Source organism: Tetrao urogallus (assembly GCF_951394365.1).
Source record: "Tetrao urogallus genome assembly, chromosome: 21".
Classification (NCBI taxonomy): domain Eukaryota; kingdom Metazoa; phylum Chordata; class Aves; order Galliformes; family Phasianidae; genus Tetrao; species Tetrao urogallus.
In genome coordinates this window covers 6,067,352-6,090,757 of record NC_136834.1, presented here as the reverse complement: position 1 = coordinate 6,090,757, position 23,406 = coordinate 6,067,352, and the positions used below count along the sequence as shown (strand labels likewise).

The following is a 23,406-nucleotide window of genomic DNA, read 5'->3' as shown; positions in this document are numbered from 1 at the left end:
CATCCCACAAGGGACACCAGGGGGACAGCAGCGAGATGATAGAGAGAAGGGCCACCAGGAGCAGAGCAGTATTTTAAATACAGCCATAGGAAACCAATCTGTCTGGAGGAAAGGGACCTGGAGGATCCGATCAATAGCTCATATAGAGAAATTAGCAGCATGCTGCTGGCTGTGAGAGGTGCCGAGGGAACGCACGCTCCTCCTCCAGCCGATGTGAGCAACAGTTTTTGGTGGGCATGGGGTGACGGTTGGACCTGAGGATCCTAGAGGTCTTCTCCAACCTTAATGAGGCTACGATTGTGTGAGTGAGCACGGTGGGCATGGGTCGATGGTTGATGATCTCAGAAGTCATCTCCAACCTTAACCATGGTCCCAAGCAGGCAGCCAGGCCCTTGCTCACTTCTTTCACGTTTTCTATTCCTCTGTCTCAAGTAATCCTGGAGGCGCTCAGCACTGCAGCCAGGTCAGCCCCAAAGTCCCCTGATTTTGCATGGCAGAGGCCTGTCCCCAGCTCGTTACAGATGCAGGTGGTTGCTTAATTGCACACTGATCACCAGGAAGAGCCCGGCGAGCGCTGAGCGGGCAGCTGCAGCTGCACACAGTGCTGATACCTGCTCCCGGCAAGGGGACTGCAAGCACTCCACTGTTACAAGGCTTTTACTAGTAAATTTGACGCAGTGACCATTTAACTCGAGGGTAATTACAGGAGAAGTATTTAATGGAATTGAAAGTGTGTCCAAACCCCCGCGCTTCTGCTAGTGCAGCAGAATTTAATGTGTCGCATGCCAGGAGGGAAAGCTCTTCAAAGGCACTCTTTGAACCCTTGGAAATGCTGAAATATTGCTGGGTTTTTCCATCCTGCTGAGCACCTCTCCCACTTGGAACCGCTCATTGTGCAGCACCGGGTTGGCACTGCCATATCCCAGCGTGGTCCTGTAGTTGCAGCTCACAGCCACAGCCACCCCATAGGCATCAGTCAGCATCTGTGCCTGGAGTGCTCTGGGCTGCTGACGTTATGCTCCTTGCTAGGCAGAACGAGGCCCACCAGCTTATGGACACCCACCATTAGCACCCACGTGGGCAGCAAGGATGGACTTGTCTGTTCAGGCAGGAGAGCTGCAGCCGACCGTAAAACGTGATTCCAAATTCCCCCAGCCGAGAGAGAGGAAAAAATCCAATCTTCTCAAAGCAAGCAAATGCTAAGGCTTTTATTTTGTATGTTAAATACCATCTATTTGCCACCAAGATGAAAGCACCGAATTTTGGCCTTTCTGTCCACCTTTTGCAACAGCTCCTGGACAGCTCTGCATCGACAGAATTAATTCCATGAGAAAATCCATTCGAGACTCGTGTCTCGCTCCCGCAGAAGTGCGCAGTGGCAGCAAGCAGGAGATATAAGCTCTTAATTAAAAACAAAGAGAACCTCTATCCCCCAAGGCCTTTCTTTCAACAGCACTGGTTAGGGAGACCATATTTTTCATTTTCCCAATAAAAACAGCCACGAGCCTCAGCTCTTTGAAGACCCTCATCAGGGCCTCTAAGCTGCATGAAATTAAGAAAGAAGAAACAGCTTCATTTTGTTTTGCAGAGTACAATCTTGAGTTACCGTTCGAGGCAGAAAAACAACATCTGCTCCAAATACCTGCAACGTCCCAGCCAGGAGGGCTGCAATTCTGCACCCCAGCACCTTCCTGCAGGTGGTTGCCTATGGGAGCTCTGCCACCTGGCTCTTTTTCATGGGTGATTCCTGCTTGAGTGCTTGGATGGAGGCAGGCTGGTTGAGGAGCCTGCTGGCACGGTGGGGCCATTGGGTCCTGGGGTGAGCTGGGAGGAATGCTTGATTGCAATTAGACATGCATGGTTGGCCCTGCAGCCTCTTGCTTATCAATAAGAGCGTCGCTTCTGGGCAGCAGGGCACATCCCCAGCACACTGTCAGCAATGAAAGGAATGGGCTCAAGAGGTGAAGAGCTTACAGAGGGAAAGGATGAAAACACAGATGGAGTTGGTGCCTGTGGGAATTATTCCCCAGCCAAAATAACCTTCTAGGTCATTTCCACAGCTACCACGAAAGCATCCAAGCCCGTGCAGGAGCCAGAAGCCAGTGTCACCAGCCCAGCACAGCACTGCTGGCATTCAGCTCACATCAGGCAGTGCTCACGCTGTGTTCTGCAACCTTGAGCCTGCTGCCTCCAACACCTGCAGGAGCAAAGGAGTGCTCACTGCTCAGAAGCCACCAATGACATTGGGATGGTTCCTTGCCTGAGCCCCAGCGGGCAAAACTCAGCTGCAAGCTGGAGCTGGTGCCAAGGCAGGAGGGATCTGATGCTGGAAGCCTCGTGCAGCCCATAAACCTGCTGCTGGACAGAAACGTTCAATGGGGAGCACAGCATGGGCGTTCTGCAGCAATCACAGTTACAAACAGCCTCTTCCCAGGGGGGATCAGCAGGATTTTGTCCTAATGCTAACTACAGTGCTGCTGAATGGCTTTTATGAAAACTAATCTACAAGAAACACAAGGGTTGACCTGATGCACTGGGAAATGTCCCTGTGTCTGCCCTGCTGACACCTACAGCAGAGCCTCTGTGCTTTTGCCCTCACATGGGGTGGGGGCTCTGGGGGTCCCCACTGCCCAGTGCTCCATCCATGGCCCCTGTGTGACGCTGTGCTGTGAAATCCCTGAGATCAGCTCTGAAGCCCCGCCTGGGGAGCACCAATAATCTGAAGCTAGCATGCAGCTCTTCAGCAACAGAAAGCCAAGGTTCTTGGAAACTGCCTGGTATTTGGGGTTGGGCTGCTGAAAGGGGAAGAATATCCCAGTGCTGCTGCTGCTCAGAAATCTCCTTGCCAAGAAAGAAGATCCTGGAGGCTTACGCTAAAGGCACCAGGACTTATCTGCTCAGGTGTTACAGCAAATAGCACCAAGCAATAAATATCCCTGAGAGCAGAAGAGGAGCGTTCCTGGCTCATTTAGACACACGTGGGCGAGGGCGGGCGTGCACACAGCATCTGCTGATCCTGGGGAAAACAACAGGCAGAGAGAGCTCAGCTCGCACCACGCTCACTTCTTGCTTCGAGAGGCAGCCTCCTCCTCCTCCCAGCTCCTCCATCCTTCAGGGAAGCCATGCAGCCTCCTTTGGGAACCTCCCAGGACAGCAGCAACCCTTGCACCTCCCCTGTGACAAAAGGGAATGCAGACCCCGTGCTGGCCATGTGTGGGAGGCTGGGTGTGCTGTCAGCTGGGACACACATGCCACGCTTCCCCAGCAATGACAGGATGCGATGGATCTTGCTGCTCTGCCCATGGCACTGCCCAGCCCTACTGAGTGCCCAACAAGTCCTCCTGTCGTGCAGAGAGGACTGTCTGACAAATTAAGATGAAACGCGGCCTCGCTTCCAGCTTGGCAGAAGCTATTTTAGGTTTTGAGGAGAGATTTGAACTGAAAGCTCAATAATCCCACAGGATCGATGGGTTTCCCACCTGCGGCTGAGACAGGATGGGAGAAGAGGAGCGCCCCTCTGCGCCAGCCCTGAGCACCACGCACTGCATGCAGGGCAAAGCTCAGCACCCTGCATCACCTCCCTGGGCAGCAGCGTCAGGATCCACACTGTGACCCATGGGAGGGCACTCAGCCCCTCCACAGCTGCCCCGAAGGGCCGAGCTCCCACCCTGCACAGCGCATCAAAGCGGCAGCTCCATTCCAGCTGCCCAGGGTTTTAAAGGCATTTTATCTTTAATTAATTCCTTTGAAGCCTTCAGCAGATGCTATCTCGGCACATCCAGCAGCCCCTCTCCCATCCCTCCTGCTTCACCCCCAGCAGGGCAGATTTTGCCCACACCACACTCCGGGCAGCACAGCACAGGGCAGCACCCACAGCCCCACAGCCACACTGGGGTCCCCAGCACTGCCCACAAGCCCTGTTCTGAGCACGGCTGCTCACAGCACATGATGCCAAATCCATTGCATACCGGCCATCAAATAACCATTAGGAGCAGCAGACGGCACATAAAGTCTTCTGCCTTATAAAGCACTTAAAGGTTTAATTAAAGATGGCTTTTTATTTTTTTTTTTTCTAATCACACAGACAGGAGAGCTTCAGTGCCCAGATTTCAGCAGTCCCTGATTCACCCCTTTGGCTGAGCCGTGCCGGGAGCGCAGCAACCCTACAACCTTTACCTCTCCAGCACTCCGGAGTTTTAATTATTTCTCTCCTTCCATGCTCCGTCGTAAAATGGATATGACAGCCCCCGAAAAAAGGAAGCACATTTTTGAAAAGCATAAGCATAAACTACGCCTGGGTGAACATATTGAGGCCCCATCTGACTGCCATCAGCACTCTTGCCAGGCGCTGAGCAGACATAGGTGGCACCGGGATAAACACACCTGATTGTCAGTTTACTCGCTGCAAAAAAACAAAACAGAAACCCTTGCACGCCAACACCCACCACCAGCAGAGCCGCACGCCCCATTTTGCTCTTTTCTTTTGGATGCTAGAAGCAATCACTTGTCTGTCTTTCTCCTCCTAAGCAGGATATTTGCCGTTCCACGGGAATTTTTAGCCTTGTTTTTCTGTCGGTGAGTCACAGATAAATGGCTCCTGTCTCCTTTTTTTCCCCTTCACCAAGGAGGAGTGGGGTGAGAGGAGGAAGACCTGAGTGAGATTGTGCTCACTGCTTGTCCAACCAACTGATGCTACGTTGGCTGCACCGGGAGCCAAAGGGACGGCACCCACAGTGCCATCACAACCCGGGATGGGTGCTCATCCCCTCCTTGGGGCCACTGCAACGTCACCCATCCGCAGGGAGCTCCTGTGATGTTGGCCTATCTGTGATGCTGGCCGAGGCAAAGCAGGAGCACAAACAAGTTACCTAATCCTCATTTGTAACCATATGTTTTCCCAGGCAGAGAACAAACACTTCCAGCCGCTGCTGCTTACGTAACTGAGCAGTGGAAGGAGAAATGGGCATCAAGGCACAGCTGGTCACTTGACGTGGGGTTGAAGGTGACCCCAACGCTCCCGATGCCCTGCAGCTCCCTCCTGCCATTCCCTGCCCAAGGGGAAGCAGGCAGCAGTGGGATCCATCATCCCACAGCAGTGTTAGCTGATAGCAGCGTGGGCTGGAGGTCTCCCGGCTGCTCGACACGGATGATGGCAGCAAAAGCAAACGCGGAGCTCAGGCACTTTTCAGTCTAGGCTGGACAGGCTGAGATCAAGGAAGCCTTTAGCCTTTAGCACCCGCTCCAACCAGCAGACAAAGCCTTTAGCCTTTAGGATCCACCACACGGCAGAAAGGAGATCATTAATGAAAGCTCTGATCCCACAGGAGCTCCCTCCCTCCCTCCCCAGGGCCAGGGCTGGGGGCTGCTGTGCTCCTCAGCATCCCAGCATCAGCACAGCGATGTCCACAAAGCAGCGCATCTGATAGGGGACGAAACACATCACACCCCGCTCCCAAAGCCTCCGCCAAAACCTCCAAAAACTCAGGAATTGTTACTGATGCTAATTAAGCCAGCTGATTCTAATGCGTTTTTCCCAAGGTTGTGTAGGTTGGGAGCTTTTCACCACTATAAATGATTTATTTAAGTTAGGGAAAAACCAACCTCAGTGTCACTCCTTGCTAGATAAATTCATTGGGATTATGATTAGATCATAAAATTCCTTTTCGTTTTCACTAGAAAATCACTGTGGGCTAAAAGCAGTCAATGCACAATGAATATGCTCTGTAAACTGTACAACAGTATCCCACAGTTTAATATTGGTAATAACAAATATAATTTGAAATAAATGGGAACCTGCTTTCTCATCCATGTCCATGCAGCAAATCGTGCTGGTGGAAAGTATTAGAGTAACTGAGTGCTGCACTAAATTTGATTACGGAAGATGGTTTGTGGATGTATACTGATAATAGGAAGAATACAGCAAGCTGCTAGAAAATGTCTCAGATGAAAGTGATGATTCAGAGCTTCCATTTTTTTCCCAAGCACTCATTTGAAATCATGCCCTTATCTCAAAGCTGGGCAGTGGGAGCCCATGCCACAGCACCCGGTGAGAGCCTCCTCTGGATGCTGATTTGCCATCCACCCCAGTGAGCCTCCACCATGGGCTGCACTCGGCTGTGTTCTTCAGCACATCAACCCCTGGCATCACTACCACTACCCTGGGCCGTTTCAGGATGGAGCCAGAGCCGAGCAGAGCATCTGCGTGGTGATGTGCCCAAAGGCCCTGGCATACACAGAGGAGCTGGGACTGCAGGACAAAAACCACCCCAACCACAACAACCACAAGACGAACCACGACAACTGCAAGACAAACCACTCCAACCAATGGATAAAGCACCACAACTGATGGACGAGCCAATCCAACTCATGGACCAACGGCACCAACCCATGGACAAACCACCCCAGCCGATGAACAAACCACTCTAACTGCCAAACAGCACCAACTGGAAGACAAACGACCCCAACCAATGGACAAATCACTCCAACCGATGGACCAACTGCTCCAACCAAAGGACAAACCACCACAACTTAAGGATAAACCACCTCAGATGACGAAGAAACCACTCCAACCGACGGACAAACCACCCCAACCACCAGAAAAACCACCCCAACCACCAGACAAACCGCCCCAACCACCAGACCAAACTCGAGCATCCCCAGAACCACGGCACAGGACCCCGTGTTCTGTCCTGCGGGTGGGTGAGCGCGGCGCTCGGTGCCTGCCTGGTACCTGCTGTGTCCCCCAAGCCACGGGGTGGACGCGCATCCTTTCCACCACTGCTGTGGCCGGCAGCTGGCTCAGAAGTGCTGGCACGGCCACGGGGCTCCTCGATGCCAGGCGTGGGAGCTGGGCTGCTGGGGGTTGGCACGGTGGCAACGGTGGTGGCGGCGGCGGTGGCGGCGGCAGTGGTGGTGGTGACGGTGGTGGTGGCGGCGGTGGTGAAGATGCTGGGCAGCGTGCTGCTCTCCAGGGAGTCCTCCTCACCCGTGGGGCCCCACACGATGACCTCGGGCAGAGCCGTGGGCCGTCCATCACGTGGAGCAAAGCCGCGGCCTCGCAGCTGTCGCCGGGCGCGGGGCAGGGGGACGGGGGGTGGGCGACGGGCACGGGGGGCACAGGGCCAGGGGGGGCTGGGGCGGCGGGGCTCCTCGCTGCCCCCTGTGCTCCACAGCACACCACGGGGCAGTCTGTGCCGCTGTGCCGACCGTGGAGAGAGACGCGTCCCGGCGGGCTCGCAGCTGGCAAGGTCCATGGCGAGGTGGAACATGGCTATCAACATCCAAGCATGGCTTCCTAGCGGGCAACCTGACCTGCGGGCAGACACAGAGCATGTTAGAAAGCAGGAGAGCGCGGGCAGCACGACCAACCCGTTCCACAAGCTGCGGAGCAGCACTCATCTGACCCTGACACTCCCAACCCTCTCAGCACTGGGATGGGATGCTGCCACCACCCCAAATGGCATCGCAGGACGCTCCGGCCACCTGCTCCCCTTCCTGCTGCCCACGCGGCGACGGTACAGACACCAAAGCGACATCAAAGCCAAGGCTGCATGCAAGAAGAACATCTATGGGCATCCTTCCATCCCTCCATCTGCATCAGGAGCAGCCAGGAGAGCTGACCCAGGGGATGCAGCCCTCCGTCATTTCAGGGCTCCCTCACCAAGCGCTCAGTGAGCGAGCACACGGGAGCACAGAGCGCTCGCTTCGCCATGCGTAACCCACTTGTCATTAATCAGGTCGCCGTGACTCAAAAGCAGCCCTCGCTCTCGCCGGGCGCAGGCTGGGCACGCAGCACCGAGCCCCACCGTGTGCTGGCTGTGTGCAAGGAGCAAAGCCCCGAGCACGGAATGATGAGCAGCCTTTCAGCTGCGCCCTCGCTGCAGATCAAATGGAAACCACGCTGAACTGTCGGCAGGTTAATTATTTCAAATTTTGCTTTGATGTAAAGTGCCACCGCTATTTCATGTCAAATCTCTCTTTCTTCTCCGGTTGCATCTCGCCTTGTAAAGCTCTGCTCTAACTCATGTCTCCCCCTGTGATGTCAGCTCATGTGAAGCGCAGTGTTTCACTGTGAGAAAACACCTGAAGTACGCAGGGTTGGGTTTTTTTCCTGCTTTTTTTTCCCAGAAAGAAAAAAATCATTAGGCCAAGGCCCGAAAATCTTTACTTCATTTTATTCAGCATTTACACAAGAAAGACTTTTGTCGGACTCAGCAGGAGTTAATGAGAGCTTTATATGCCTAAATAGACTAATCCTCCGCAGCGCTGCACCCCGTAAAGCCATTGGTAGCACCACAAAATGTGCATCTGGTTGACAGAAGAATTTGTATACTCCCTCCGTGCGTGAGCAAATGAAGCCAATGGAGATGACCTGGATACTCTGAGGCGCAGTCTTTTTCTGTTCAAAGCATCTTTTTTTTTTTTTCCTCTCTCCCTAATTGGCTTTTTTTTTTTTTCCCCAAAGCATAACAGCATTTATTTTGGGGAGGAAAAAGGCGATGCACGGAAAGAGTGCAGAAGGAGAAAGGGAAGAGCCAGAAACAGACGACATAAACCAAAATAGTTCAGGCTGGGGGAGGAAGAATTTCAAGATGCGAAAAAATAAAAATAAAAATACAACACAGGAACAAATGCATCGTTGGTGCATTTCTCAGAGCGCAGCACCAAAGGTGCCCTCTGTGTTGGTGGCACCTTGTCCCCAGGAATGGGTGCCACAGGTTTGGAAAGGGAACCAGGGGTATCTGCCCTCCTGTGCCGGCTTCACGGTGCGAGGTGTCGAGAGCTGAGCTGCACACTGACCCACAATGTGGAAGCAACCAGATTTTGGAACAGAGATCATCCCCATGTGCTGCACGTCAGCGGCTCAGAGAAGTGAGAAGTCAGGCGTCCGGGTACCCAGAGAGCATTCAGAACAGGTTCACCTTAGCAATACTCAGCCACGCTGTCACTCCAGCGGGCGTCACGCTCCATTTTAGCCTCTGCCCAACTCTCAATCCGAGCTGAAATTTCTCCTTGTGAGGAAGGGGAGGTGCAGGCAGCCCCAGCACAGCGCTTGGTCATGCACACACACAGCAGCACGCCTCGCTGCCTGCCCGCTCCTCCACGAGGAAGGAAGCAGTGCAAATGAGGCACTTTTATTAATAACTGCCAAAGGAGGAGAAGGAAAACGCAACCAGCCCAAACTCAGCTGTCGCTACGGCCCTGCTGTTGTCTCTGAGCATCTCAAAGACAAAATATCGCTCCCCAGTACTCGGGGTTGGTGGCTCATGGACAAAGGCAGATTTCTCTTCCCATTTTCTCCTGCTTGCTGACAACATTCCCAAGTCGCAGCAGCAGCTCACAGGGCTCAGCTCCAACCCAAGCACCATTTCAGTGCTGCCCTGCAGCTGGGAGCAAACATAGCGTGCAACCCTGGGCATCGTGTGGGTCACAGCAGAAACACCATACCCAAGCACAGACAGGGACATTCCTCCTCCCACCCTCGCTGCCCAGGGCTCGGTCTGGCTTTGAGCAATGCCACCGAGGTGCTGTCACCCCCCGAGCATCCTCCTGGGCACCCCATAGGCTGGCAGGGCCCCAGGAGGAGTCCGCTGGGCAGGAGCTGAGAGCACGGTTACCTCTCTGGGATTTGGTGTGCCACGCCACGCGATCTTTGGAGGGCTTTGCAACAACAGAAGAGAAAGTGTCCTTCAGAATAAATAGCAGCGTGTGGGAGTTGCCGTCGCCAAGGCAACGCAGGCGATGCGCGCAGAGCGGCGCTGGGGATGCGGCAGTGCTGGAGGCTGCGGGGTCCCGGGGCTCTGCTGGGAGCAGCCCCTTTCCCTGACCCCATAGCAGGAGGGGGGACTGCGGCTCGCCGCCCCAAGCTCCAAACCCCACATCCTGCAGGTGCCAGAGGTGACAAAACACGGGGCAGCCCGGGCAGCAGGGCCACGTCTGCCCCAGAGATCCATAATGGCACTGCTCCAACACGAGCTACTCCACGAAAGCCCCGTGCCATGGGCATGCTGAAGCTCAGGAGCTCTGTGCCCCTGTGCCCCTCTTACAGCTAGCTGCACGTCCCTGCTCACCCCAGGAGCTGCAAGTCGCTGCTCTGCGGGCTGCCGGCGCGACTCAGAGGATGAACGATCTTTGCTGATGCATCAAATGGCACAAAATCCTCCTCCAACCACTTGAGCTGCGCTGCCAGGCAGCAAGCAGAGGCCAAGGAACAGCAGTGCCCTCAGTGCCACAGCAGTCAGTGCTCAGTGCAGCCACAGCTGCGGCTCCACAGGGACCCAGGGGGCAAAATTGGGATTTTGGTTATCCACGAGCCCCTGCCACCCCCTGCTATTTTTCCCACTGCAAAGGATGGAGGAGAAAGCATGGGGAATTAAGGCTCTTTCTTGTGGGGTGAGGGAAGCCCAACTAAACTTGGAAATTCAGTCAGGAAAAGAGCAGAGCAGCAGGAAGATTTGAAGTGATGGAAACCCTTTATTGCCCTCCTTGCCCAGGAACCTTCCTGCCCACGTACGACCAACTCCTCCCGTGGGTTAATGGCTTATTTTCATCCAGCCTTAAAGCCTTAAAGGCCTTATTTTCATCCAGCAAGAAAAACTCCTACAAATATTTACACACCCCCACTGACAGCTACAAGAGCTGCTGGCTGATTTCAATGCAACTGCCCAGGTAATTACAGTGATTGCATGCACAGGGACCACGGGGGTGGAACCCCAGCAGCAGCCCCCACCTTGCTCCAGCAGCATGGAGACAGAGCAAGTTAAAAGGGACCATGAGCCAGGGTTTAATTTCCCGGCAGAAATAAAAACACGTAAATATTTAGTCATTTGTTTTCCCTCCCTTTCCCCCCTGCTCTTTTGGAAAGGGCCAACTCAGACATCAGCCATAAATTTCTGCCGAGATTAAATCCCTCGGTCGGAGGCACAGCGGAGCGAGGGGGAGAAGCCGGCACGTTTTGCATTTTAAGCTGAGCTCGTGACAGCCCACGCCAACACCACAGCACAGCCCTGGCCATGAGCACGGTGCTCCAGGCGTCCTCCAGCATCCCAGAGCATCCCATGGAGCACCTGCTGCAGCACAGCCTCATCGTGGGGATTTTGTGTCTTTCAGCTCCAAGCGCTTTGCTGGGCAGAGGCGATTTGCTTGCAGGGCGATGGAGATACCTGAGCTGAAGGCACTGAGAGCATTTCTGCCAGACCCGCTGCTTCGTGTGATCTGTCCTCCCCGTATGAAAATCCTTTTCCAAATCCTCTCCAATGCAGCTCTCTGCTTTGAAGAGCAGGGAGGCTGGCACTTCAGACACAGCTTCACTTGAGGAGCTGCACAGGCCTGATCTCTCCATGCTTTGCATCTCAGTGACATCATCCCAGTGATGCTGCCATGCCCACAGCAGAGGTGTCACTCCCACAGGGCTCAGCCCATCTCTCCCCCTGGGAACACCGAGGCCACGCTGGTTCCCTGCCCATGGATGGAGCCTCACCTACTGCCAGGAGCCCAAGAGCACTAAGAGAAGCACTTTGTTAACTGGCAATCTCCAAGCACAGAAGAACCTCCCCTCTAAGATTCTCTCTGCTCTGCCATTACCTCCTCTGTTCTCACATCTCCCTCATTACTATGTGAAATAGTGTGGCAAACCCAGGTCCAAGCCACGCCACGGAGGGAAAGCATCTCACACTGCCTCAAGGCAAAGCGTGCTGCTGCCCGTTCTCTCCAGGTGCCAATGACATTCACGGATCCTGCAGGAAGGGCACAGCAGTGCAGGGACAAAGCCCTCTGCAGTGCTGCAGCTCTCAGTCCCACAGCCCACGGGGTTGCGTGGCGCCATGGGACGTGGGTTAATCCAACAGCTGTATCACCAGGCTGAGCACCGCGTGCTGGAAATCCCTGAATTTGGTCATCTGTCAAAGCAATTAACCAGGATCAGGGCCATGGAGAGGCTTTGACAAATTGCAAAATACAAATTGTCAGCAGCTTGCAAGCCATTGGCAAATAACCCATTTCAGGGGAGCCTCAAAAGACGCACTCGAGTGTGACTCTAAAGGGCAGAGCAGCAGAGGTGCTGATTCGCATCCTCTCACACGGCGATGTTTGCTCTCCAAAACCAGCCCCCTTCTCCCATGAGTGTGGAGACACTTCACAGGAGGCAGTAAATGCAGAATAGGCTGATTTCTAACGCAGGATTATACAAATGGAACCATTCTTCCATTTCATGCCTCATGTTAGGTAATGTATTGGTATTGCACAGGGAATCAAGGTTATGTCCTTGTTTGGATGATTTACGAACGGAGCACTTTACATCTCCAAACAGTGGGCGGAACAGAGACAGAACCATTCCCAGCAGGAACGGCAGGGCTGAGATGGGTGATGCTGGCTGCTCCAGGCTGGGCACAGCACCTTCATGTCGGTGTGATGGGAACCACGAGCACTGGTGCGGGAGGAGCATCGCTGCCTGCAGGCTCTGTGTCCTACACCAGAGCTCAGAGCACCACGGGAATACTGACAGAACTCCCTGGGTTTGCAAGGAGAAATGCTGCTGCACCTCAGGGCTGACTTTCACGCTGGAGCAAGGGGAAAGCAGCAGGTCCTTGGCCACAGCTGCCTCCTTCCAGCCCCGTGTTTCTGCACCATCCCTGCAGCGCAGCGCCCGTCCTTCGCTTCAAAGCTACAGAGCCATTGCCATGGAAATAAAGCATCGCCATTGCATTCTGGGGCCAAACGCCCCTCGGATGGGCTGGGAGGGGGAGAGCAGCAAATTCCCATGTGTGGATAATAGGGATGGATGACACCGTGGGATCTGGGGGGCCACGTGGAGCAGCACTGTGCTGGGGCATTGCGTGGCTCCGTAGGACATCACAGTGCACCCAACCTCTGCCCAGAGCATGAGTTCCTGCAAGGTGATCATCAATGTGAGAAATCAGCTGCCAAGGTCTGGAATGCCAGGACCGGGTATTCAGGTGCAGCAGCCGGCTCAGCAGCACCCAGGTAAATTAAATGCACCTCATCACCACCTCTACCTGTTACAGAACTGAGCTTCAGGATTACCTACTAATAAAAGTGGTATTTAAACAGTTCCTGAGTTCCTTTGCTCCCCCCTCTCTCCCTGCAAGTAATTAAACTGACAACACCTCGTGTGGTCAAAGGGAGAGGATTTATGACAACAGAAAATGAGGCAGAGGGTGAAGCAGCCCAAAGCCCATTGCCAAGTTGGGGACCAGCAGATAACCCTGCTTGTCCAGGACCAGCCTGGGGGGATTAATGCTGCCCTGGCATCCCAGTGCTCCCGCAATGCCAGGCAGCAGCAGAGCTGCTCCCATCCACAGCACTCCTGTGACTGTCTTCAGCTCACCCAGCTGCAAATAAATAATTTTAACATTTGAATAGCGGCGAGTGGGGAAGGCATAATTAATACCCAGCGGTATCTCCAATATGCTGATCCTGTAGCGCAGCCCCTGCCAAGGCTGTCAGGGAGCAGATCTGGCTCAGCAGTGCTGCAGCCCCGTCTGTTCGTACGTTTGGGTCCTGTCCTTCCAGCACACGGAAAGGTCGAGCCCGAGCCCGAGGTGCTGCCTGCACCCAAATGCACGCTGTCCCAATGCAAGACCATGCCAACACCCTGCAAGGAGCAGCGTGGTCTTGCAGAGCCACACCAGCAAGAGCAAAAACCCCACAAACAGTCCGAGCGGGCATAAGCGATGCACGCCGCAAAGGCACGAGCAGATCTGTGCCACAGCAGCCACACACCTGGTCTGTGCCAAAGCAGAGCCAAACTCTCAGCCTGGGTTTCAATCTCAGCCCGTTTTCAAACATTCCAATGGATGCCAATGGGATATGGGTTAGGGTTATGTTGATGTGGGGCGCCCAACATCCCCGTGCACATTGCCACGGATGCTGGTGGGATGCAGGGTGCTCAGCATCCCGTGTACATTCCAATGAATGCCAATGGGACGCATTCTGCTCACCATCCCCACGCACACTGCGAGGGATGCTGGTGGGATCTGGGTGCCCAGCATCCCTGTGTACGTCCTAATGGATGCTGATAGGACGCAGGGTGCCTGGTATCCCCGTGCTGGGAGCACCTGTATGGCACACACAGATAACAAGCAGCACCACAGATCTCCGGCACAGCCTGACTTGCTCTGACAAGGACACAGCATCTGTTATGGGCTGTTTTACCCGCTCGCGTGGGATTATTTCAGATAGGATTTGAAAAGCACCGGGGGCGGGCGGAGGAGAAGCCCAGGAAGGCAGCGCGTGCCTTCAGGCAGGGAAACGTCTTCAGCAGATTGCTGCGTCAAACCTGAGCTCGGTTATCCACCTGCTGCTGCTCCACAAAGCGCCCAGCCACAGCTCACGCGGCAACCGTGCGTGGGGCGGCTGCCCTGGGAAGAGCCGGAGCCTCCCAGAGACCTGGCTCAGCTCAGCACCGACAGAGCCAGCGCAGGGAAAGGGCCCCGGTGGTGCTCAGCCCACCCGAGGTGCACACACACCCAGGGCTGACCTGGCAGCCGCGGCGCCCAGGCTGTGCCAGCAGCACTGAGCAGCGGCCGAACACAGCGCGCATTTAGCCGACAGAAGGGCATTTCATCGCGCTGCCCGCAGCAACACTCGCCGTCTGTCCCGCCTGCACAAAGGGTGGCTGTGAGAGCTGGCTTTCAGGCTCGAACCTGCACCTGTCTCCCATTTATCTCCCTCTTCCCCCCCTGGGATTTTGCAGCAGCGTTGGGGATCGGGCAGCAGCAAGAGTCTGCGATTCAGATGCAACCGACTGGCAAGTTTCTCCCAGCACCATTTCCAAAAAATCTTCCAGAGAAGTCACGATCTCAAGCTCCAGCCTGCATGAAAAATGGAGAGAAGAATCCAGAGAGCTGCCCTTTCTGCCACTGCCCTGAGAGCTGGGCACCCCCCCTTTCCAAAAGTGTATTTACAGAATGGGGCTGCTGAAAGGAAGGGATTGCACGGGGCACTAAACCCATCAGCTCACAGCTTATCCCTGATGCAGGGAAGCATAAATAAGGACAGCGGAGTTCAGCTGCAGGCCCTGTCCCACCAGACCAGACCCCAGCACTAACAGGGGGCAGCAGCCCAGGGCCCCCACACCGTGACCCCCCTTGTTCCCACCACAGGCTGACAGAGGAATTGCATTTCCCCGCAGTCACAAACAAAGAATGAAGTCATATCCCTGCTTTGCTTGGGAACTTTCTCCTTTTCCCGCTGATCCCCTGTGGAATCCATCCATGAACAAAGCAGGTTTTTCTCCCCCAAAACCCACTCCCAGGAAGGCGCAGACCCCTGAAGGGCCTTCCACAAAATCACGGCATGAACTGTTATCACTTCTGACATTCTGATGCCAAAGCAGCCCTCACAATGCCCATGGGCTGCACGAGCCCAGCTCAGGACTGCCAGAACCCATGGCTTCCCCATGAAGAAACTGAGTGCTTATCTTGTTTTCTGAATTAATGTGCTCAGGCGCATCATTACAGCGTACACGGGAAACACTTTGATCTAAAAAAATAAGATAAGTCGGCTCAGTGTGCATTAAGTAGCAGCTTAACGAGTTTTAAAACAAAATAATTAAAACGGGTTCATTATACTGCTGTACCACAATACGACTGCACGGGAACGGCGCATCGCAGTTCACAGCGCTGCCTGCTGAGATATCCCACATCACAGAGGATGCTATCGCTGTGACAAAACCTGAGTCAAGAGCATCTTCTAATGTGGTTCGTAATGATGATCCCCCAAGGAGCTCTGGTGTCCTGGGAAGGAAAACGAGCCCTGAATCCCCTCGAGTGCCACTTCCTTCATCCCCATCCTACAGCCAGGGCGATCAAACTGATGTTGGGAAACGCAGCTGAGCTGGGCAGCATCACCAGCACAGTGCCCACGGATGGTGTTATCTCTGTTCATAGAATCACAGGATCACTAGGTTGGAGAAGACCTCTAAGGCCATCACATCCAACCATCAATCCATCCTAACCATGCCCACCAATCACCACCACCACCACACCTCCACAGTTCTTGAACATGGATGTGACCCCACTGCTCCCCCGGGCAGCCCATGCCAATGCATTACTGCTCTTTTGCAAATGTTCCCTAAAATCCAACCTGACCCTTTCTTGGAGCAATTTAAAGCCGTTCCCTCCTGTCCTATCAATTCACATCTCTGTAACTGAGATCCAGCCCTGGCTCTCCTCATGGGAAGTCCCAGGCAGCTCCACGAACACATGGATGCTCCGTCTGTCATGGAACCTCGGCAGTTGTACAGAGAAACGAATAAAGGGAAAGGGTAAAGGATTTCAAAAGACCCAATAACTGCTACAGAAATGGAGAAGATGAGAGAAATCAAGCTACTCAAAGGAAGCAGACAGATAGCTTTCATGGAGCAAGAAATACAGTAAAAAATAGAAGAAGCCAAGCGCGCTTTGAAGGTAAGAAATGTCGATCTGAGAGCTGGGAGGAAGCAAAAGCAAAAGGATCCTGGCATGTGCTGGGAGCACAAATTGGCCAGGGCTGAGCACCGGGGCCATCAGCTGCTGGGGAAGCTTGGGGCTTGGTGTGCTTAAGGGGAAATAGGGAACAGACAGGAAAGCTGAAGAAAAAAAGCAAAAAACCAAAATAGAAAGCAAAAGGAATAGAAATAGAAAGCAAGAACGAAATCCAGGGCAAAGGCCCTTGATCCCTTCATACAGAGGTTTAAATCCCCTTTCAGCGCCGAACCGTTTCTTTTCCCAGGGGAGCAGCAGCTCGGCGGGCAGCACAGCTGGCAGCGCAGCCCCATAGGGGAGCTGAGTCACCCAGCGGGGCCCGGTGTGGCTGCTGGGCACACGGCTCTGGGGGATGATTGCCAGTGAGTCAGAGCGCGCTGCGCCTCGCATCTCATTGCTGCAAGAGAGATTAAACTTTGCAGAGCGTTATCTTCAAAGGAGATGGAGGTCCCAGCCTGGCAGATCGGCGGTGACAAAAAGACTTTGCTCATCCCCTGGGTAAAGCTCTGCGATATGTGCTGTCTCCTGCAACTTCTCTGCTTTCCATGTTGCTTGCAGGCCGGCCCCAACTGTGCTCAGCCCAGGTCACCCCATAATTCCTCCTTCGCTGCTGATGTCCTACAGGAGCGGGAGAGGAACTCCAGGGGAAACACTCCATTAAAAAAGAAAAGAAGATGAAACTCTCATCCCTCAGCATCAATGCTCAGAAAGAGCAACCTCAGCCAAAAGTTATTCACACCTGAAGACAGAAAGGATTAATTAGAAGCGTGCAGTGCAGCAGGCTGAGCTGGGTGCCAGCGCTGCATCCGTGTGCCAATGGTGTGCACAGGGAGGGGGCTGGGATTGCATCCCTTCCTTCAGGGATCCCATCCTGCACAGCACATCCCGTGCACAGCTCCCAGAACAAATGGTTCCGTCCTCATCCATCACAATGAGCAATGTTCAATTTGCCAGAGAATGGGCCACTTTAGCAGAGGAAATTCTGAATATTTCACTTGAGAGGATGCAAAAAGAGTAGAGAGCCTCTTAGAAAACCAAGAAACAAAATGATGAATAATATGTTCAATCTTCTCAAGGAAAACTTAATAAGAAAACCTATGAAAGGCAACTACTTGTAGAAAACGAGTTTATTCTTCTCAGGAGCTCTTTGGAAGATGATGCATGCCAACATCTGAGATTGCAGCGCTTCTTTTATTTAATGCAAAGCCACTCCAGGCTCAGCTGGAGCTCGGGGCATGCAGAGCTGCTCCCAAAGCTTTGGGCTTCTGCAGGAAAAAAAGCAGAGCCCGGTGATGTCCGAGGTGGGGGAGGGAACGCAGCCACGAGCTGCCCGGCATCAATCACTGACGTCTCATTGGGCGCTTAAGTGGATGTCCTAATCCATGTCAATTAACCACCGCTTCATTACTTAAGTCCCGCAGACGAGGCAGGGAGATGCTATCGCAGCGCAGGAGCACAGCTGAGGTCACGTATGGATGGTGGCAATTAGAGGGCCACGTCCCTGGAGGCAGCGATGCGGGGACGGCCCAAGGCACTGACAAACCCTGGGGATCCCCCCGGCCCCTTCTGCCATCCCGGCGCCGCGTGTTCCGCTGACAACATAAATTAGCACTGTTAGCTCTCGAGAGCCGTAAGTGTTGTCTTGTGAGCAGCAATCCATCAGCTCTCCCACACGGAGCCACAATGGCTTTATGTACAGCCAGGATGCCACCATTATGCGATTCCCATTCCCTATTTATAGGGCCGTAAAGCACCGCTGGGGCGTTTATCAAGGAGAGATTCTCCTGGGCGTCCCAGGGCGCTGCAGGACAGATGTAGAGCCACAATGATGGTGAGAGACAGCACCAATGCTCTGCAAAGCACTGCAAGGAGCACGGCTGCTCGCAGTGCTCTGGGCCGTGCACACGGTGGATCCCCTGGCTTCTCCCACATTAGGGCATGTGAGCGCTGACAAGCTCTGGTTGTTCCGTCTCCAAGGTCCACGCTTGTGTTTCTCTTGAAGGAAACATGTTCCCACTCTCTGACTACATGTTATTCTCGAGGCAGCTTTTACTCAGTCTTTATGTTGAGACATGAACCCGGAGCGCTGCGGGATTTGCAACGCTCCCATCCGCTCAGCAGAAGGAAAGCTTCACCGAGCTCAGTGCTGCTCGCCTCATCCTGACCCGGGCCAGCAGTAAATTCACAGCATGGGCTCTGCCTCTCCCTGCATCAGAGCTGAGAATGAAGCCTTCCGTGAGCAATGAGCTTCGTTTTCATGTTTCTCCCAGCTGAAGTCCATGCACTTTCTTCTCCCCCGCAGCCAGCAGAGCGCAGGGCCGTGCTTTTGGGCAGGCAGTGCCTGGAGGTGCTGATTTCCATGAACTGCACATCCATCTCCAGCCAACCCTGATGTCTGCTTCTTTTATCGCCATTGCTTGGTACCAGAAAGGCTGAATCACTTGAAGAAGAGCCGCATCCTCCCATGCTTGGGGTCACGTCCTGGGGCTGAAGCTTGGAAAGCAAAGATGGGAGAGAGCTCCAGCCCTATCTCCTGGATTGGGGCAGGGAAAGCACAAGGCAGCGTGGCCCCATGGCTGGAGCACCACCAGCACCCAACCCCACACTTTGATGCCACAGGAAGGTTTCATTGTGGGTTGCTAAGGCCAGAGAGAGGAATTGATAAAACCAGAGAGCAGCAGCAGTTCCATGCCAGACAGAACCTCATTTCATGAAGAATCCTCGCAAAACCAAATTAATGTTGAAGGATAAAGGTAGGTAAACCTCCCACAGTTAAGTTCAGGCCACAGAGGCTCAGTTTAAATCTCCCAGCAGTTCTGATTTAATCAATGTATTTCAAAGTGAAATTAGATGAAGTACATCTCCATCACAGGAAATTATGTAAGCTATCAAAGTCTGGAGTTGCAGGTCCCGGTAAGAAGAGCCAGAGGAAATATTCACATCAGCCTTAATTCCATTTTTAAAGAGGCAGTTCAGGTCCGGATTTGGGTGTTATTCAAGAGAAAGAAATCATCCCGATGGTGAATGGCTCATCCTGAAGAAAGGAGCAGCCGCTATTTGGAAGGAGGATGGGAAAGCACTGACAAGGCTGCCGCCTGCCCCCTCCTCCCAACACACTTGGCTGCAAGGAGCTCCCAATGGAAGAGCTTCTGGTCCCAAACCCAAACCACACTGGGCCTGAATCACCACAGCCCAATCCCTCATCACCAGCACTTAATGAGAGCGATGGACATGGCCCCGAGGTGCAGCCCCAGCTCCCCCTCCTCCAGCTCAGCATCCCGATGCCTTAATCCCTCCTCACAGTCCTCTCCCTATTAGCTATCTTTAAAGGCTTAAGCGCGCATATATTTTCATAATGAACCTCAGACGTGTCTGGAGTCATAGATTATTCACACCCTATAGAGTTGTTGTGTAGCAGCTCTCCCTGTCAACCTGTGTACACACACAGAGCTATAAATACAAAGAAGCAGTGCTGGGAGCCCTTTCGGATGAGGACAGGTAAGAACCAGGCTATGGGGCCGCCCCCAGAGCCACCCTGCACCTCGCTCTACTTTCAGTCCACACTCTACGCACCAAAGAAAATTTAGCAATTCCTTATTTTTGGCAGATGACTGTTACATAAAGCGAGCCCAGGCTGCAGCATCCGAACGCCTCGAGCAGATGGGCAGCAGCTTCACACATCCCATGGACCCGCATGACAACGGAGGCACAACCGGCGGTGACGCAGGCGCTGCCTTGGTGGAGCTGCTGGGGGCACACGGACACGTCCCCACATCCCAGCCCCACAACCTGCCCTGCTGCAACCCCACGGAGCCCGGCTTGAGGTGAGCCACGGTTCAGCCCCATCCAGGCCCCCACGTGCCCGGCAGTGCTGTCACCGCTACCCCACGCTCCAGGGAAGAGGCTGCTGAGCGTCGGCGCAGCCACTGCTGCCGAGGTGCGGAGCGCTGCGTAACGGCGCCCTTCATCCCAGCGTCACCGCGGCTGCCAAGTGCTGGTGGCACCGGCTGAATTTCCGTGGCCATCACTGCGCCCGGGAGCAGCCAGCTCAGCCCTGCGTGGCTGCGGGATGAGTAAGGGCTCCTCGGTGGAGGCCATTAACTCCCACTGCTCGCTGCTCTCATTACTTCCCAGACTGCGAGGCTTGCATCTTTTGACGTGCGGCTGCATCTACATCTGACAGCGTGAACCTGATGAGTGGAATTCACGGGAAATGTTTGCTTTGGCAGCAATGATCGGGCCCATAAAGTTCCCTCGGCGCAAACATAGAGGGATGTGTGCTTTTAATGAGTTGCTTTATACAATCAGGAAGAAACGGCCAACGATATTTTTTGCTCGTGCTGCAAATCACTCGGGAGCAGAACGCTGTAAAAACCGTGGCGTATCGTTTAAAATAGGAGAGTTGTAGCTATGGGAGGAGAGTCAGCAGGCACACAGCCGTCAGCCACCGCACGCACGCACTGACACAGCCCAATGCACACACAGCTGCTGGGTGTGCTCCAGGGCCAGCAGACGGCCCCCAGCCACCCCCACCCGTGGGCAGAGCGGGCCCAGAGCTCAGCGGTAAGGCTGTGAACCCAGCCTGCTCGCAGCTCTGCGCAAAGTTCCTGTAGGTGAAAGCAAGGAAAGAAGCATTTTCAGCATGGGGGTCTGAAGGTCCTGCTTTGCTCAGCTTAAGAGAGCACGGCTCGTCTGCAAGGTCACGGAGCTGCCACTGCCCTGGGGCAGAAGGAATCCGATACAGAAGGAGCAGCACACACAGCAGCATCTCCCGGTGCCATCCAGCACACGGTGAAGCAGGCTCTGGCGAGGTCTGCTGCTCCTCTCGAAGCTATTTTTCTGGTTGTCTTTGAGAAAATGAGGGGAAACGGCATGGGAAATGTCAGAAATAAAGCCAGGAGCAATTAGAGTTAGAGAGAAGCGGGAGCAGCAGGCAAGGTTAGCAGGAAAGTTAGCTCTTATTAAAAATAAAACACGGAGGGACTGCAGGCTGACGGGGTGGTGCGGAGGACAGGCTGGCAGCGAGGATCCAGGGCACGCAGCAAAGCAATTCACCGGGCAATTGGAGCAGAGAAGCAGCCGGCAGCTCCCATTTCCAAGGCTAAACTCCTCAAAAAATAAAAAAGCAGAGGGCGTCCTCTATTTCTAAGATTACAGTCTTCTGCCGGCTCCAGCCCTGGAAACAGCCCTCCGGTTCCACCGCTCTATTCATCTTCCACAAAAGAAATCCAAACTGGGAGGCACCCTGAAAAGCGTCTCAGGTGCTTCGCCCAGGAGCAGTTCCTAAGGTCACAGCAGAGCTTCAGACTCCCCATCCTTCCCCACGCAGCGCATCCCCACCCGCAGCCCCAGCCCACGGCGGAGGCACAGCCATGGGGATGGGGTTGGGGCCGCTGTGCCCACGGCTGTGGGTGCGCAGGACAGCACTGCCTGTAGCAGATAAAAGCCAGAACACCACCGATGGCAAACACAGACGTACAACAGAACCCAATGGCCTCTCCCGATTCTTCAGCACAGAGAGAAAATCTGAGCTCAAGTTTCACCTCCCAGAGCTTTAAATCCGAAGCTCGAGCCCAGTGCCAAAGCCTCCAGCGACTCCAAAGGGCTGTGCAGAAGCACCCTTGGCATCACCCATCCCAACAGCGAGCGGGGCACCCTGCTGAGCTCCAGCTCTGAGGGACCCCTGGGAGCAGCAGGAGGGTGAGGGGCCCTCGAGGTGCTGCGCAGGGCTGCTCCATCCATCCATCCATCCATCCATCCATCCATCCACCCATCTGTGTGTCCATCCCACGGCCACGCAGACCCCCAGGTCTCGCTCCCCGGGGAACGCTGTGTATCCCAACCCCCATAGCCTTGTGTGGGGCAGTGGGATGCTCTGCACGCCCGGGAAGCACAGCCCAGTGCTGCTGAGAGCTGCACGCACCGGGAGCTCCGCGGAGGCAGCGCTGCCTGACCCGCGCCCCACGCCACCGCTCGATTGTTCCGAATGGGACTTTTCAGATACAAAATTGGGTTGGGGGGAAAAGAAAGCTGCGCACCTCGCACAGCAGCGTCCCTTTCCTTACCCTTACGTGCTTCACACGCTGCCGCTTTAAATGTATTCTACCGAAACACGGTCAAAATAAACAAAAATCGGTATTCCTGCAGCTTTAAGGACAGACATGCAAGGAGAGGGCAGGGGCTGGGTAAGTAGCGCTCTCCAAACACAATGCCACGAAAATAACAAGATTTCGGCTCAGATGACTTCGCGGCGGTAATGAAAATGCGTTACATAACACTTTGCCTCCGTCTCCTCCGCTTTGCAATTCTCGATTAATCTACAAAACACATCCGTCCGTCCGTGGGCACCGTACGCGCCCGGGGTGCCCCGGCCCTTCGCTTCCCCGGGAGCAGAGCCGGGCGGTGGGGCAGCCCGTCCGGGAGCCGCCAGATCACAGGGAACGGGCAAAGAAAAGCGGACGATCCATCTCACGTAGCGGGGCGACGAAAGGAGCCGGGAAGGGAGGCGAGCGGCGGCTCCCCGAGCGCTTCCCTCCGAGTCTCCGGGCGCGATCGATTCGCGCCCGCCGCCGCTCCCCGCCCGAACAAGTTCGCGATGGAAGTCCGAAGCCCCACCGCCGCCGCTTCCGCGGAGCGGCGCGCACCGCCCTGCCCTACCTGCTTCCCGGGAGCCGTTGTATCCACATGGTCACGTCTCCCGGCGCCGGCCCGGCCCGTCCCGGCGGGGCTCACCGCCTCAGCTCTCCATCCGTGCGCGCCGCCCCGCGCCCGCGGCGGCGCTCAGCGGCGGGGCAGGCGGCGCCCAGCGGTGCGGGCATGCCCGGGGGCCGCCCCGCGCCCGCGCAGCCGGCGCTCGGTGCCCTCAGCGGCGGCGGGGCAGCTGCGCGCCCGCGGAGGTTGCGCGCCCCATGGGCGGCGGGGT

General features: G+C 54.9%; 1 protein-coding gene across 1 annotated transcript in view; it reads right to left on the bottom strand.

Moving 5' to 3' along the window:
- AJAP1 (adherens junctions associated protein 1) overlaps positions 1–23,170 on the bottom strand; it is a gene marked incomplete at both ends in the record, with an annotated part of 28,231 nt that extends 5,061 nt beyond the window's left edge. The window contains 2 exons of the mRNA XM_079545408.1: positions 6,731–7,311; positions 23,142–23,170. Coding sequence (XP_079401534.1) covers positions 6,731–7,311; positions 23,142–23,170 — 610 coding nt within the window. The remainder of the gene's footprint in view (positions 1–6,730; positions 7,312–23,141) is intronic.
- Positions 23,171–23,406: the final 236 nt, after the last annotated feature.